The 18440-nt window shown below is 36.3% G+C and overlaps 1 protein-coding gene across 1 annotated transcript in view; it reads left to right on the forward strand.

Moving 5' to 3' along the window:
* LOC119078238 (frizzled-2) overlaps positions 1-3701 on the forward strand; it is a 40569-nt gene extending 36868 nt beyond the window's left edge. The window contains exon 3 of the mRNA XM_037185699.1: positions 452-3701. Coding sequence (XP_037041594.1) covers positions 607-2532 — 1926 coding nt within the window. The 5' untranslated portion in view covers positions 452-606 and the 3' untranslated portion in view covers positions 2533-3701. The remainder of the gene's footprint in view (positions 1-451) is intronic.
* Positions 3702-18440: the final 14739 nt, after the last annotated feature.

Here is an 18440-nt window from a genome sequence, read left to right on the forward strand (position 1 = left end):
TGGGAGTACTGTAATTGAGTGGACAAGGTGTTTATCACTTGTTTTTAAAAGCCCTCCAGTATGTGGTAACTTGCACTGTAATAAACTCTCATCAACATTAAATCGACAATCACATTTAAACCGCTGGTGCTGTATAATCCGAATAAAATGTCGCAAACCAACCTGTCAAAATCAATTTTGATAAATTAGAGAATAACCGAGAATTACACATCATACCGAACAGACAATAAACCAAAACCCATCGCATACACGATCCAATTACGGAGACGTTAAACCGAAAGTCCGATTACAAGTTTCGTTTGCATTAATGTCCGTAAAAGTATTATAATATTTCGTAAGCGAAAAAGATTTAACAAAGATTGATCATCCATCACTTCCATCACCCATTTATACCATTATCTCAAATTGACGACGATAACTGACATATTTTTTCTTCGTTCTTTTTTTACAGAATAAATTGCAACCAATGATGTATGACATCCCGATAGCGGAAATGACGATATATTGAGAAAATTGCTGAATGCGAAGCGACAAAAGCATCGAACGTTGGACCTAATTTTTAGATATTAATTTCAATACCGAAACGATTGAGCCAAAACAAACACTATGATGACTACCAGATTGCACATTTTCATTATTTTAACGATAGCTGTGAATGCAATAGCTGGCGACAGTATACACAGCGGTGTGGAACCGCTGCCTGCTATACCTGCTATACCAAAAGATCCAAATTCCAGATGTGAAGAGATAAGACTGACCATGTGCCGTGGAATCGGTTACAATTTAACATCGTTTCCAAACGACATGAATCACGATACTCAGGAGGAAGCTGGCCTTGAAGCGAATCAATTTGTGCCATTGGTTGAAATGAAATGCTCGCCAGACCTGCGATTCTTCTTATGCTCACTTTATATGCCAATTTGTATCGAAGACTATCACAAACCTCTTCCAGTGTGTCGTTCAGTGTGTGAACGATCCCGTTCTGGATGTGCTCCGATTATGCAACAATACAGTTTTCAATGGCCGGAACGGATGTCCTGCGATCGATTTCCGGTGTCAGGCGATCCGGAAAATTTGTGTATGGAACCGAAAGATGAAGGTGGCAGTATGTCGGGTGGATCCAGTGGAAGTGGAAGCAGCAGTGGCGGCATGAGTGGTTCGGGCACGAGTGGACCGAAGAAAACAACGCCAAAAGACAAATGCAAGGGTAAAAATTCAAAAAACTGCCAAAACACCCCAGGGGAAAAGGCAAAGGAATGCGGTTGCCGATGCAAAGCACCGCTGGTTCCCCTGGGGAAGGACAACAACTATTACAACACAAGTGTCGCAAGGGTCGCAAACGTACCAAACTGCGGCATTCCGTGTCACGGGGCGTTCTTCACAAACGAAGAAAAGGACTTCGCGCAAGTGTGGATAGTCCTGTGGTCGGGACTATGCTTCGTCAGCACGCTAATGACACTAACCACATTCATTATCGACACGGAAAGGTTCAAATATCCTGAGAGGCCGATTGTGTTTTTGTCGTTGTGCTACTTTATGGTTGCCGTTGGTTATTTGTCGAGAACGGTTTTCGGTCATGAGCAAATAGCCTGCGATGGACGTGCCATTAAATATGCATCAACTGGGCCTGGATCTTGTACGCTCGTTTTTCTACTAATTTATTTCTTCGGCATGGCTTCATCAGTATGGTGGGTCGTTCTTGCATTCACTTGGTTTTTGGCTGCAGGACTAAAGTGGGGAAACGAGTCGATTGCTAAACACTCTCAGTATTTCCATTTGGCTGCGTGGTTGATACCTACGTTACAATCGGTATCTGTCTTATTAATGGCAGCAGTCGATGGCGATCCAATTGCAGGAATCTGCTATGTGGGTAACTTGAATACCGAACATTTGAAAACGTTCGTACTGGCACCATTGTTCGTTTACCTTGTCGTTGGCACAACATTTTTAATGGCTGGATTTGTATCGCTATTCCGGATTCGATCGGTGATAAAGCAACAGGGAGGAATCGGTGCTGGAGCAAAGGCTGACAAATTGGAAAAACTGATGATTCGAATCGGTATATTTAGCGTGCTATATACGGTCCCTGCCATGATCGTAATTGCGTGCAGCTTGTACGAGGCTGCATTTTTCGAGGACTGGATGACTGGCATTGCATGCCCATGCAAAGCTGCTGTAGGACCACGCAAAAAACCGTTATACTGGGTGCTCATGTTAAAATACTTCATGGCGTTGGCCGTTGGTATTACGTCAGGTGTGTGGATCTGGTCGGGCAAAACAGTTGATTCGTGGAAGAGGCTGTGGAAACGTTTATTCGGCTCGCCCGACCGAACCGGTGCCAATCAAGCTCTAATCAAACAACGACCGCCAGTGCCATATCCGTATGCTGGTTCTGGAATGGGCGTTCCCGGATCAACAGCTGCTTCATTGCTAGCCACACCATACACACAGGCTGTTGGTAGCGTTGCATCCACAAGCCATCACCACTTGCACCATCATGTACTGAAACAACCACCGCCCAGCCATGTATGACCTGGAGATATTGGCGGCACATCAGTCACTGGAACTGGTTCCGTCGTTGATCCGCGCGCCGTCTCCGTTGTCGTTACATTGCCCGGACCACATCCCGGTCAAGCGTTATCCGACTACGGTCCTATATAGTTAACGGTGCGACCAGACACTGCTCGTTGGATACAAAGCAGTAGCTTCAGTCAACTATAAAGTGTGTCTCGCGAACAGTGAATCAGCAGCGACTCATTTGGATAATAAATTAGCATTTTCGTAGTCGTGTGTGTGAAGATCGTGTCGCATCCAATACATATATGCAGCTCTCTCTAGTCCATAATTTTAAATAATTTTACATTAAAAAATCTAATGAAAGAAAGAAACAAAACAGGCGGTTCGGTTACGTATTTTTGGTTTAGAATGGCACACGACACACCTTATCTCAGTGTGTGTTGGACTAAAAGGAGAAAGAAGTTTCGACCTTTTTTTGTACATAAAATGATTCAGTTCTTCATATCGTTTTTATTATTATTATGTCAACATAAAGAGAATTGGGTTTTCAATTTGAAAATGAATGGAAATTTTTGGTTAATCAATTCATTTATAGTTGTAGAAGAAAAAAACAAACAAAACAAAGCAAAATTGTGGAGTTAATCTCAGTGCATATACATATACTATTGAGATGAATGAGATGTTAAATAGAAGATAGCAACTAGCAATATTTATAATAAATTATTGTAGACGAACGGTTTATATAAAAATTAGTGCATAACACAGACTAGAATGGACCATATTTGATGAATGTTTTTCTTTTTGTTTCGGATAAGTGTTCTAAAATATTATATTAAAAATTGGTATATGTGTTGGCAAAGTAATAATTCTTGAATTAAAAGATGAAAATTTCTATTGAAAAAAAATTTTAAAAAAAATTGAATTGAAAAACACTGCCCTCCAACCAATGGAACCTTTCTAATTTCCACTTACTAAAAATATCAAAATGCTAATTAATTAATAAAAAAATAAAACCCAGAGATATTTGACGAAAAACAATAAACCAGAGCCACAACAAAAACAATTTTTTTGATTGTATAAATTTACAACAAACAAAAAAGAAGAAAAAAATTGAAGACCTCAGCAAAGGTGCATTTTTGAAATTTTGATACGTAATTTAGGTGATAGCATCCAGATTTATAAAACAAGCAAAAGAATTAGATTTATATTGAATGTGATTAAATTTTAAAATGAATGAAAAAAACAATTTTTGTTTTCTTATTATTATATAAATAGCGATGTGAGTGTGAAACTAGCCTGTGCTGATTTTTTCGTTTTGATCGAACAGGATCTTATTCAATGGGGAGATAGACGTTCTCGACAAGTTATTGTTCTAGAGTATGTCTCTAAAGTGACCCGATTTTTTCTAAAAAATTTTAATTCGCACTATGAAGGACAGCCGCCATAAATGCACTGACAAAAAAAGTTGAAAATCTTACCTGTTGCAGGTACCTTTGTCTCCAGGTAGCCTACAATAGCTGTCACAGCTGTAGCTCTACATACAAAAAATACAGCTGAATAAGATAACATAGATTAAAAGTTACCTAAGACAGGTAAGATTTTCAACTCTTTTTTTTGTCAGTGTAAACATCAAAACAGGATTGGTCATAAAAATGCAGTTTTTGATCACTGCAAAAATGTTAATTAAGCGAATATCTTGGAAGTTGCAATATAATTGAAGCTAAAAATGACTGCTAAGAGGGCATTATATTTTCTAGACAACTTTTTTTTTGAAATTTTCTCAAATTTCTAGAATTTTCTAAAAATTTTCTAATTCAAAGCAAATTTTAAAAATTGCTGATTTTTGTAAAGAAAAAATTTCTGGAAAATGAATTTCTTCTACAATGCAGTGCTCTTAAATTTCTAAAAAAAATTATGGAATTCCTAAGAACTTCTTGAATTTTCTGACACTTCTAGAATTTTCAAAAATGTCGAGAATTTTCTGGAATTCCCTAGAATTTCTGGAATTACCTAGAATTTCTAGAATTCGCTGGAATTTCTGGATTTCCCTAGAATTTCTAGAATTCTCTAGGATTTCTGAATTTTCAAGAATTTCTAGATCTTCCTAAAATTGCTAGCGTTTCCCGGAATTTCTTAGAGTTTCTAGAATTGTCTAAAGTTTCTAAATTTTTCAAGAATTTTTTTGAACTTCTAGAGCTTTCAAAAATTTCCTAGAATTTCTAGAATTTTAAAGAATTCATAACAAAAATGATTTAACCTAGGTCCTGTTGCCGGATGCACTTCTGAATCATACCGTAGAACTATTTTTGCTTAAAATAATGTTTTACGTCGACAAATACAAAAAAAAACTTGTGAAAAAATCTTTCTCCCCTATTTCTAATCGACTTAATTTTTTCGTTTCGATGGAAGATGGCAGTAGAGTTCTTTATGGAAATGACACGTACCTACTAGCTGTGAGAACAGCAAACCGTTCTGCATATAAATTGCGAAGGAACGCCGCTACTTAGAGGTACGTTCCATAGTCAGGGAAGTGCTCTCTATAAGGTCTTTGCAACCACTTTGGGTGCTTCTTTAGCAAATCTTTCAAAGTTTTCGTTGTTATATTTCTATACATTGTTTGAACTGCGAAATTTGAATCGAACGAAAAATAAAAAGAATCTTGTTTCTGTAAATAATAACAAAAAAGAAAATGTTCAGTATGTACTGCATGGTTTAGCCACAAAAGATTGAATTTAGAAGTGACGGAAAAGTGAGCGTACACACACAGATGCGTAGAGATTGATTTGCAGAGTTGTATTTAATGTAGATTGTTTAATCGTTGGTAAGAACAGAGTAAGGGTTTAGCAAATAACTTTAATTATCTAGAATTGTGTCAGTGTGAAAAATAGATCGAAATCAACGTTTAAATACAATTTTTCTTTCGCTTCATTCCACTCAAATAGTACAACTCAACAAAAAAAAAAATCAATGAAAATGAAACCGGAAACAATGCAGAAATGCAGAAATGCAGCACATATCAAAAAATCAAATCTATCGAAGTCAGGAATTTTGTATTTAAACAAATCATAGAATCAAATTTTGCACATCTCATAACGACCTTACCATTACTAGTCTCAATCTGTACATCTCCTCTCCAGTGTTGTAAATTTGTATCGAAAACTTAAAGTAAAAAGTAGTGAAAATGACTGTGTATGTGCATGATGTGGAGTCGTCCAATAAATTATCGGGAAGCTTTTTCCGTGTTTGTAAACTCTGACGAATTTATTTGGTTTTTATTTACCAATAGGAAGACATAGGGTGAACATGATAGTTCCAGGCCCGTTGCCAGTTACGATTACTTTAAAGAGAAATTCGAGTTACACAAATGTGGGCTTGACAGAGATAGTGGTCCATGACTAAGTTAATGGAGGCCAGTAACTGATCCTTTTACCCTATAACAATAGACAATATAATCATGCTAGGAGTTTGACTTATTGGAGCCGAAATGTGTTTCAGTTTGAACAAAAGTTACCAATTTTACCACCTGAATCTCATCTTAAACAAAAAACCATTTCCTGATCGATTCAATACTAAGATTTGAAAATACCGCCCGCCTTGAATTACAAGACTTAAAACCGAATTACCTAACGGAGTCTTTGCGAATCGCTTCATTTAAACGGTAGGATTTTTACAATATTGTTAGATGAAATGATAAAAAAAAATTGTCTCGATGCTCAATTCGAACGAATCTTATTGTCGGTTATTGTTCAGCTTGCAACTCTTTTACATAGTATCTTAGACCAGGTCTCTAGTTCAACGTGAATATGATTTCCCTTACAATTTTATTTATTAAAAAACCAAAACTTTTTGATTTGTTCGTCAATAATAAAATCTTCAAAAGAAATTTAATAAAAATGAAAAATTCGGATGCATGATTGATGGGATGAAATGTATTTTTTATAAGGAAAAAAAAATAAAAAACAAATAAAAATGAAAAGAAAAATCAATAAAAATATGAAAAAGATAAAAATTAAAAATGAAATTATTAAATGTGTAAATTATGTAAGGAACTTGTGAATACCTTCTGTTTGTTGTCAGTTTATTTATATATGGTTTTGGTACACACTCTATCCGTGTGCCCTTGCAAAGAAAATTTCTTTCTGTTTTTGGTTTAATATTTCCACTTTCATTTAGACATTTGACTGCGCAAACTAATTTAGAAAAATAATTTTTTGTACATTCTTATCAAAATATGAACCTAATTTAAAAAAAGTATAAAATTAAACAAAATGAGAATAAAGAAAATGAGTAGAAATTGAGCGAATTGTACCCCGATCGTATCTCTTAAGTTTCGTTTTTCTTTGTTAATAAGAAAACCAAAAAAAAAACAGACAAAAATCTGCAAAGAAAATACTTCTCTAAAAAACAACAAGTAAAATTCATTGAAATGAAAATCAGCAAGAACTGGAAAACATTTTTGATCATGAGTAACGTCTCGTGTTATTGACCATCAATAAAAAATGGGAAAAATGTTTAAAATAACGAAAATTGTATAGCATAAGAAGTCTGGTTTCACAGATGGATTGTATACGAAGAATGAAATATTGATTAAATTTTGATTGTTTAAATTATCACAAAATTATGCATTTTATTTCGGTCAAGGTCGTTTAGCCAGACGTCGATGAGGACACCTCGAATGGATAGTTGAATCAGCTATTAGGGTAGGTATGTAAAATATGTCGAGTCCTTGATTACCTTAGGAAGGTCCGTTTACCTTGTGGTTGAAGGAATAGACCTAAATCATTTTATTGCCTAGCCCATGCGAAAGTTGACCATTACACGGCAGTTTGCCCACTGCGAAAACGATCCATAACATGAAGAATATTTTCGTTGCATTTTTCTTGAATTTAACATTGAATGCTGCTACGTAATTCATGAATTCAAGAACAACCTTCTGATAATCGCAAACTTGTGTGTTTTTGAGCAACTTTCTTCTGTAACTGCCTTTACGACAAGTGTAGAGTTTGTATATCCTCTGGGATGTCTGAGAAATGGTTTCTAGCTACGGGCCTGAGCAAATGACTTTAATTATCTAGAATTGTTTCAGTGTGAAAAATAGATCGAAATCAACGTTTAAATACAAATTTTATTTCGCTTCATTCCAGTCAAGTAGTACAACTCAACAAAAAAAAAAATCAATGAAAATGAAACCGGAAACCATAGAGTTACACTTAGACATTTCTGGTTGTTTTCACATTGCAATTCGGCAATGGGCTATTCGCACATACGTAGCATCTTGCGTATAACAAGCCGGGCAACTGAAAAAGGCCTAGCAACTGACGCGGCTTATTCAGCTATTGTGGACGACTGTGTCTCTTCGTATTCCGTGAATCGTTCGTCTCCTGTTGGTGTTGTCCCGAAATGACAACGCTTAGACCCGTCAAACGCTAAGAGTACTTCGACCGATCCGTCTGAGTATACTCAATCAGCTCGAGCTTGTGTCGTTTCTGAAACGCAGCGGAAAGATTCAAGTGATACCCAGGAACCACGCGTCGCTTCCAATTTCCCGTTCTCAGTCAGTCAGTGGTATCTTGAAGGAAAGGTCTGTTAATCTACCTGAAGTAGTAAACAGTTTTGAAAGTTCATCGAAAGCGAAACATACGAATCGTAAAAGCAGCAACAAAGAGAATTCGCAACGTACCACCGATTTGCCCGCTTTCAAATCTGGTTTAGTTCTACTGGCAGAACGGAACCCGTCATTGGTCAACGAGATTGCAGCAGGTGTCCTCCGATATTCGTCAACTGCGACGCTACAGTCTATACTTTCTCATGCTAGGCATGCTGAGTAATTTTGTATGATAGTAATCCTGGCCAGTCAATTGATCGGAGTACTGAGGGTATCCGATTTGTTTTTTTGTGTTTTTTGCGTTGTTTGTTGTAGTAGTTAAATTCGGTCTTTGTCCGATTGCTCGCAATAAACGTTTCTGTTTCGATTAATTAGCGATGTTTTCCGTCTCTGCTGATTCCTGGTGTATACCGTCTAGGTTTTGTTGCGTTGTTTGCTCCAGTGTGCTTTGCAATTGTAGTGTCTCTGTCAACTTGCATGAGTTTTCGTTTTCTCTGATTGTGTCTGGAGCCTGGTTGAACGTGAATTACCTGGAACGTGAGTTGCCTGAAGCGTGAATTGCCTGAAACGTGAGTACTCTTGCTGTGTTGATATTGTTGTGTGATGAGTGTGTGAAGTTACGTGAATTTCTTGTTTTGCGTTATGAGCGGTTTTGGTCTTCTACGCTATCCTCAATTTCTGATTTCCATCTTTTGATGGCCAGTTTTTCAATTGTAAAACTCCGAACACTAGTTCAACGTCGAAGTTTACTGCTTTCTTGTGTAAGAGGCTAGCGGAAACAACTGATGATAGTCAGTCCATTCTGACTCTTGGACCGCCGCTAGTTCTCGAGGTCAAAACAGCCTTTCTTCCTGTTCATTCACTTAACGTGAGCGCATCGATTTGAAACTACACAGGATCTTCAATCAACACAAATGGACATGCAACCTTGCGAGTAATTACGTTTTGGATGGTAGACAACGACAAAACTACTTAGACGTCCGTTTCTACGTTTCGATTTGACCGTTAGCTCTAGTGTTGCTTTTAGTCCGTTGCGAGTTTGTAACGTTAAAAATCCAGCGTGTAACTCTATGCCGGAAACAATACAAAAATGCAGAAATGCAGAAATAGAGCACATATCAAAAAATCAAATCTATCGAAGGCAGGAATTTTGTATTTAAACAAATCATAGAATCAAATTTTGCACATCTCATAACGACCTTACCATTACTAGTCTCAACCTGTACATCTTCTCTCCAGTGAGTGTTGTAAATTTGTATCGAAAACTTAAAGAAACGCTTTACAGCGATACGCATATTTAGTAGTTCGGCGGAGTGAAACACACAGTTTTCATCTGTTACGTAGTCACGTACCAAACTACTAAATATGGGTATCGGTGTAAAGCTGAGGTTCATAATAAGTACTAGTTTAATCAAATAATTGCATGAGTCAGGTCACAGCTCTCATCAAAGTTCACCGAGGTTTTCTAGATTCTGAGAAATTTTCCGAATGTCATATTTTCGGCCGTTTATCATCAAATTTTTTGAAGTTAATATTTGCCCCGGCAGTACTCGACGTCAGCTTTCCAACAAACCCATACCCGCCCGTATCCTCCCCACCTTACGGAAATGAAATCAGGAATACTAAACCCCATTTTTCGACTTTTGGCCACTTACAACCAACCAGGTATCGAAGATCAAAAATATCTGAGACTGGTTTTGGGGCCTAGGCACCAAGGCCTAACTAGGCATATATAAAAAAAGTCCCGGAAAAAATAGCACCAATTTCGGTTAGTCGAAATTCAAATGAATCCCTCTAATTGATTTGCCTGGTGTTGGTTTGCTCATAGTAGCATTGCAATTTACCACCGAGGTAGTCAACTACCAAATATTTGAGTTATAAATAGGCAAGCAGGCAGAGTAATTTCGTCAGTCGGTGTGCGTCTCTCGAGTAAGAAACATCTTTGCTGCTAAATATTTTGGGGGTCCAACTACCAACAACTACCAAACTTTTAAATTGCAATGTCTGCTATGAGCGATTGGTTACCAGATAACAAATAATAATTGATTTGCCTGGTGTTGGTTTCCTCATAGTAGCATTGCAATTTACCAACGTGGTAGTCAACTACCAAATATTTGCGTTATAAATAGGCAAGCAGGCAGAATAATTTCGTCATTCGGTGCGTAGCTCTCAAACGGTAAACATCTCTGCTGCTAAATATTTTGGGGTCCAACTACCAACAACTACCAAACTTTTAAATTGCAATGTCTGCTATGAGCGATTGGTTACCAGATAACAAATAATAATTGATTTGCCTGGTGTTGGTTTCCTCATAGTAGCATTGCAATTTACCAACGTGGTAGTCAACTACCAAATATTTGCGTTATAAATAGGCAAGCAGGCAGAATAATTTCGTCATTCGGTGCGTAGCTCTCAAACGGTAAACATCTCTGCTGCTAAATATTTTGGGGGTCCAACTACCAACAACTACCAAACTTTCAAATTGCTATGTCTGCTATGAGCGATTGGTTACCAGAGAACAAATAATAATTGATTTGCCTGGTGTTGGTTTGCTCATAGTAGCATTGCAATTTACCAACGTGGTAGTCAACTACCAAATATTTGCGTTATAAATAGGCAAGCAGGCAGAATAATTTCGTCATTCGGTGCGTAGCTCTCAAACGGTAAACATCTATGCTGCTAAACATTTTGGGGGTCCAACTACCAACAACTACCAAACTTTCAAATTGCAATGTCTGCTATGAGCGATTGGCTACCAGATAACAAATAATAATTGATTTGCCTGGTGTTGATTTGTTCATAGTAGCATTGCAATTTTAACTTTTATCAGTCACATTTTATTTGTGACACAGACGGACGGACGGACGGACGGACAGATAGATGAAGTGCCCACAATAGGTCTTTTTTTCCTATGGAAAAAAGACCTAAAAAGTAGTGAAAATGACTGTGTATGTGCATGATGTGGAATCGTCCAATAAATTAATGTCCGCTCGGGAAGCTGTTTCTATGTTTGTAAACTATGACGAATTTGTTTGGTTTTTATTTACCAATAGAAAGACATAGGGTGAACTTGATAGTTACAGGCCCGTTGCCAGTTACGATCACTTTAAAGAGAAATTCGAGTTACACAAATGTGGGCTTGACAGAAATAGTGGCCTATGACTAAGTTAATGAAGGCTAGTAACTGATCCTTTTACCCTATAACAATAGACAATATAAGCATGCCAAGGAGCCGCTATGCGTTTCAGTTTGAACAAACGTTCGCAATTTTGCTATCTGAGTCTCTATGGATTACTCTTCCAAAACCCAGGTTCATCACGAATAGCAAAATAAACTGAGAGATCACTCTTAGCGATTTATTGGTTCAAACAATCATTAATTGTACAAAATATCGCTCTCCCTCCTCAACTCGACCGATTAGTCGTTTATGTGATCCCATCACTTTACATTCAATGGATACTAAGGAAGTCGTCCCATTTCGGTCGCAGATGATGGTATTTTTTTCCTTTGAATGATACGCCCATAGAAAAAAAAATGATGACGAATATTTGCAGATCCAGTCATTTGATGGGGTTTCTTATCTAGGCCAAACGCTGAAAATGTTGAGTCGTCTCGCTGATAGAAATGATAGAGTATTTATTTCACTCTTCACTCATTTATTTACTCTATTAAGTTTACCAAATATTAGCCGAGTGCCAACGTTCCGAGGCTATATGAATTAACAAATTCCGTTAGCAAGTTCTCCGCGCTTGCCATTTTTGCGAATAAAATCGGATTATTTGGATGATTTTGTTAGATTTGAACTAAATTTAACATGTGTTGTCAGAATCAAAACTATGGAGCCGTCTATATTTAACGTCCATGTTTCGGTTGTGCATATAGACGGCTCAATATGTTTTGATTCTGACAACACATAGGTCAAATTTATAGTTAAAATTCACCAACGAAATCATCCAAATTCCGATATTTTTAGCAGACAGGACAAGTGCAGAGAGTGCACCAGACTTCAACACACTCCTGCGGCACAAAACATTTTCCATTACTCAGGTATTCGAATTCATGTATAACTATATACCACGGGACTTAAAAGATAATATCGTAATCGATTACTTCAAAATCAATTTTATTTTTCTCATTCAAAAATCTTTAAACAAATTAGTTCGTTGTCTGTTATAACTAGGAACAAATATTTTCGTCGTGTATTCATCACTGCTAGCTATAAGTTAAATTATTGAGCAACTCTAGTTACAGTAAAAAAGACATCAATATATATTACGTATCGATTGAAGAGGCCGAAAGAGTTACGTATTAAGTTTTATACACCTCAGTGTGCGTCTAGGGCAATAAACGATACATTACTGTGTTGTGTCAAATTTTGTTTTGTTGATTTTTTGTCAATTTTTCATGTCTTGGGCCGAAATTACGGAATTTTTCTAACGGATTTGCCTAAAATTAAAATATACCGTCCACAACAGATACGTAAATAACTATTTCTGTTGAAGATTTTATGATAAATAATAGTGGCAGCGTGTTATTTCATTGCAGGAATTAGTTAATTAATTTAGGCAACAAAGGTTTTACACACAGGCGCATAGTGTGTTGCGGTTATCGGTACTTTGTGCATTTATTAAAGTTGGAAATAAAGTTTTCGTAATGGTTTCAACAGTGACGCTTCCCTTCAATTAAGCGAATGAAATCTAATATTTTATTTGAAACTGACCATGACCAACCGTTAAGCGAACGTAAGCTATTGGTGACGACATTGCTGTTCTCTGCCACCTGAAAATACTTGAAACATTTCAAAGAATGAAACATCTGAATTGCTTCAACGAAATCATCAGGTCTCACACGGAATAAAATCTCCTCCAGCAATGGGAATGCTCTCGAAATCATTGAGCAATCATTAAAAGACATTGTGTCAGCATCGTAGCCAATATCGAATTTTTTCACAGTAGGATGTTTATTCAATAAACTGGAAAATTGTCGAAGTTCACTACTAGAAACGGAAATTGCCATTGATTCGAGCTTATCGCAAATAAACGGAAATGTCCATACTGTAACTATGTCCTCATCAAAGAAGTTATCGTCGATTTCAACCTTTAACTCTTTCAGATTTTTGAAATGTAAATCTTCGCTGACCGGTTTCATCAGAATATCGCGCAACTCTCGGCGCAACTCGGGATTTACGTATAGTCTTAGTTTGAGAAGCAGTTTTTCCAGATTTTGGAAATCTTCGTTTGCATTCCAAAAATTAAAATTGTCGGCGCTGAACAGCACTTCGAACCATACGTTGCCCGCTAAAGTTTTAATTTGAGGATTCGAACGCAATGCGATCGCAAAATTTCTTCTGTTACATTTGTTCATGTGAATCAAGTCAATCGTCAAATGTTCCAGATAAGGAAAACTGTTTGCTATGTATTCATTGTCTAGAGGTATGACAGCGTTACGAAAGCATCTTAATTCTAGTTCACGTAGTTTCGGGAATAATTCGTGCAATTTCATTTTACCTGGGTAAAACACGTCGCTTTCCAGTTTTTCAACTTTTACAAATGGTTTTGTGAGTTTGTGCACGTCATGGCTCAAATAATCTTTCAAATCTTTTCCATAAAATTTGATTTTGGTCAAAGACTCACTGCAATACTCATTTATATATCCGATAAGTAGAGGTTCCCATTCATGAGCTCTATGAACTTGAATAAGTTCACTTTGCCTAGATTGACAATACCACGAAAAAGGATGAGCCTGTCTAAAACAAAACATGAATTCAATTTCAGAAAATAGATCGCCGAAACAGCGCAAGAATTGTAAGCCTAATTTCAATTGGGCAATTTCTAATGTTCTGTCAGCCGAATGAAGGCGACCGTAGGATCGTCCCTTGCAACATTGACAGGTGCGCTCACCATCACCATTCCGAAATTTTAATACTTCAATAAAATGCACCAGCTTTCGACCATGCATCCGTTTGAAGACGCATCTGGCTATGTCTCTCATTTCCTTATTAGAATCGGCAACGTTCAGAAGTTCTTCAATGGTCATGTGTCTTAAACAGTTCTCCAGACAATCAAAACCCAAATCCATAATTTGCATACTGCTTTCATTCGTGCTCAGTTCCATTGTTGCGTGATATGAAGTGGACCACTGTTAAATATCGACAGAATTACAAATCAACTGTTAAATTTGTTATAAATGAACATAAGTTCTGAATCATTTGCATATTGTACCTTCACAAATAACTTCTTTCTCTTTACACACACAAAATACAGTTTGTTTCTACTACGACTTTCAAATTACGACTGACCGTAGTTTTTAGCAGTTGATGATTTTCAGATAAAGGTGACAAATTGGAAACATTTACTTGGTTACACGAATACACAATTACCTAGTATATTATAGGCTGAATATATAGCGGTGTACTCGTCATTCCCTTTTACCTGCTTCAACATCGTTAGAGAAGTATTTAGTCCGAAATCTATAATTTAGTCATAATGAAACCAGTCTATGAAACCAGTGGCGTAGAGAGTGCTTGCCATCATAAAAAAGGTTTATGGGTTGCAACGCCCTCATAAATGTAGGTGAGTTTCAATATTTCATATTGTTGTAGTTAGTAAAGAATAAAGTTTAGATCACAAAACCTTAAACGTGAAATCGTTATTGATTCGTTTTCGTTGGATTTAAAACTACTTTATTGATATCACCCATAGAATTATACTCTATCATCATCATCATCATCATCAAAGGCTTCTTCAATTTAATCATAATTTTTAACGTTGCAATTTGGCAACGGAGTAAATAAACTAATATGAAAGAGCACTAACAGAGGTTCACTCCTCTTCCCTTACCCCATCATTCACGTGAAGTGACTTTGAAATTAGTCACCGAAGCAAAGACAGTGTTTCGGCCTGTTTAATTTTGCATACACAAAGCCCAATGTAATATCTGCGTACAGACCATTTGCACATACACCACAAACTACATATTCAATCTTGCATGCTAAACAACGTAAAAGCGTTCGAAGAAAATATCATTTTGTCCGAACCCGTGGCTTTGGCGCTAGAGCTCTCGACTCATAATCGAGAGGTCCCGTGTTCAAATCCACGGCTGGGCAAGATTATTTTTCCTTCATTCGCTTTCTATGTAACACTCACTCATATGGTTCGTTGCCAATTTGCAACGTTAAAAATGTCGAAAGTACTGTATAGCTCTATGATATCACCAGCAGATTTATTCGCTTGATTGTAAGCCAAAAAATACCTGCAAATCTCTTTGACGGTTAGCCTATTCTGATTGGTGGTGTATCCATAAAAGACGTCCTCTTTTTTCAGCGCTGCCAGCACGACGAAGGATACAATTAGCGAGTTTAAGTTCGAAGATGGACAATGTTGGACTGAGGATCTTGAAGTTATTCACAGATTTTTTGCTTTCTTGTGAACACAATAACTGATGGAGCAGTTCTCCATCTATTTTCAAAAGCGTTTTTATTTGAATTATTCTTTGTTGTTTGATTATGACTAGTTAAATCGAGTGAAAATAGAAGAAATTTACGAGTGTGACGTTTGCATCTTTTAACAACATTAACATGGGCATTTTATAGACAATAGGAATCTTGTGAGAATAAACTAAATAATGGGGCTTAAATGAAGTATTGAAGTATTTTACCAGTGTTATGAGATAAGGAGCGTGTTCTGTAAATGGTTTTTGTTTGTCATGCGAAAGAGGAATGAGGAAACTAATTTTCATAAAAAGTGTGATATGAAGCAAATAAAAAGAAAGAAAAACGAGAACTGTGTAGTGTGTAAGTCCAGTGACATGCCGTTAATCAGAAATAAAAGATTGAAAGTACATCAGTAGTTGCGATCTTCGTGATCACGTAAATGATTTGCAGACCGGTTCCACTTACCATACTAAAGGACATAATGAAAATGTAAAATGAAAATGTAAAATGAAAATGCCTTTGATGTCAAAAGTGTCTACTTGTTAATTGTACACTTGCCATGTTTGTGGGTTTATTCAACTAATAGATGAAATCTAATAAGTTAAACGAAAAATAACTTCATTTTGAAAGGTTTGTAATCATCATCTCAAAATTTGTTTGTTTTTTTTTTGCACCAGGGCGTTTCCGATTCCGACACCACGACTGAGTATTTTCACCTTAGGCTTTAGATTCAAATTCGAAATCTGACAACACTGACAGAAAACTAAACAGCGGTCACAGGTAATGTGCATCTCCAGGTAATGTAATTTCGTTACATTATCTGTGACAGGTAATGTAGAGAAAATTAGCTGTGACAGGTAATGTTTAAGATTATCTGTGACTGGTAATGTTCGTTTTCTTAAAAACAAAAATTGAGTTTTTTTTCATTTCACGTTCACTCTAATTTATTTATTTTATTTCTCGCTGATGTGTGTGTTAGTTGAATCGGAAATGGATTCTAATTTTTTTTTTTTTAAATGTGCACCTATGGGGAATTGAACCTGCGGCCTCTGGGTTATGAAACTTGTGACTTGTCACTGCGCTAACCAGTTTAACGTAAAGTGTAGCTAATTATTAATATGAAGTTACTGGTCACATTACCATTCACAGATAATTTATCTTATAACATTACCTGTGACAGATAAACTTTCTCAAAATTAGCAAATAATCATTAGAACTCGATATGTCTTCTTCCTCGTCTTTAGTTATTGTATTTTATAAATCTGAATATGAATGACAGCCAGAAAAATATTAAATTGTTTCATTGGGACACTTGTTTATCCATCTTTTTTCCTATTATTTATTCATCTCACCTATCTCTTACAAAACAAAATTGTGAAATTTTGACGATCCGCAATTACAAACATTGACTTTTATGGAAAGAATCACAAGACGTACTGACATATTTCTTCTTGTGATTTCTTCGTCATTCAGTGAAATCGTAGCTATCTTTAATCTAAGTCAATTTGATATTTAATTTTGTTTAAAAAAAAAGTGGCGCGCACCGGTTTCGATCCGGGGACCCTCGGACCATGAGCCTGGCGCGTTGTCACTGAACCATTCATCCCATGCTATTTCGTTACTTATGGCGAATATAAGCTGAAATATTATCAGTGGCAGCCAACATTAAATTACCTGCGACAGATAATGTACATTACCTACAACAGCTAACATTTGCCGGACTAATTATCTGTCACAGGTAATGCTTAACCAGTCACAGATAATTTATTTATATAACATTACCTGTGTCAGCTAACTTTTCTTAACATTACCATCAGTAGGTCATCTTATTGAAAAGATTATGTGTCACAGGTAATGTGAAAAAATATTTTTTGTTAGTGAACGAAATTCGAATATTACAGCAGCAGCATTTTGCAATAATCATGTTTTAAGACATTCTTTAAATGGTAGAAACTTGGTTATTACAAAATGGTGTCCACAGGACAATGATCCTTGCGGCGAAATCTAGACAAAATTACTCTTGTCAAGTTCTACTTTCCTCGATCCACTAGACCGAGAGCCCACATGCATATCCGTACTATCATAGGATCACCGTTTGAAACCTATGTCAGATTATTACATTACTAGAAATTTGAATGTTCCAGCTTGTTGTTTGAATAGTGTCTTAATGTCGAGCACTTTCAAAAAATGCGTAAAATTGAGATTTAAATTTATAGAAATTGGCAACAAAATCATCGCAGGATTTCCTATAAGCAGCAACGATAAAGTTTAGAAATAATTTTAACGACAAATAAAAATTCAATAAAAACCAGCACTAAACACAGTGAACGGAACATCCACCATGTTACATACAATTATTATGATCGAAATGTATAAATTGAGCAAAGTGTATAGAATAAAATACAGAACGCACAGTATAAAGAAGCAGTCGAAAGTAATTACAAAGTACATTAACGACACGACAAGTTGCTATTCATCTTAATTTATCACTTCATAGAAATCAAGAATGTCTGATATTTCGTAGTAAATTAACACTACCGACGGCGTGAAGCAAATTTAAATGGAATGGAAATTTATGAAAATTTATTATGTTTAAATAATAATGCTTTCCTTCAGACATCATTTTGCGATGAATAAAGAGAAAATTGAACTTAATCCTTTGGCATAAAATCGCGGAATATTTTGTTTTTATAGTCATACACCATCGGGACCATTTAAACATTTGCGCGATATGTTTCATTGGTACATAATGAATGCTGTAGCGTAGACCTCTCAAAAATTTGCTGGAAATTATGTTCTGCTAAGTTTCAATAGTCGTAGTCATAGGGCTCACCCCTAGCATAGCACTGCTCCTAGCATTAACATAACAAATTTTCGGAGGTTGAT

This window comes from Bradysia coprophila, unplaced genomic scaffold (assembly GCF_014529535.1).
Source record: "Bradysia coprophila strain Holo2 unplaced genomic scaffold, BU_Bcop_v1 contig_248, whole genome shotgun sequence".
In the NCBI taxonomy this organism is placed as follows: domain Eukaryota; kingdom Metazoa; phylum Arthropoda; class Insecta; order Diptera; family Sciaridae; genus Bradysia; species Bradysia coprophila.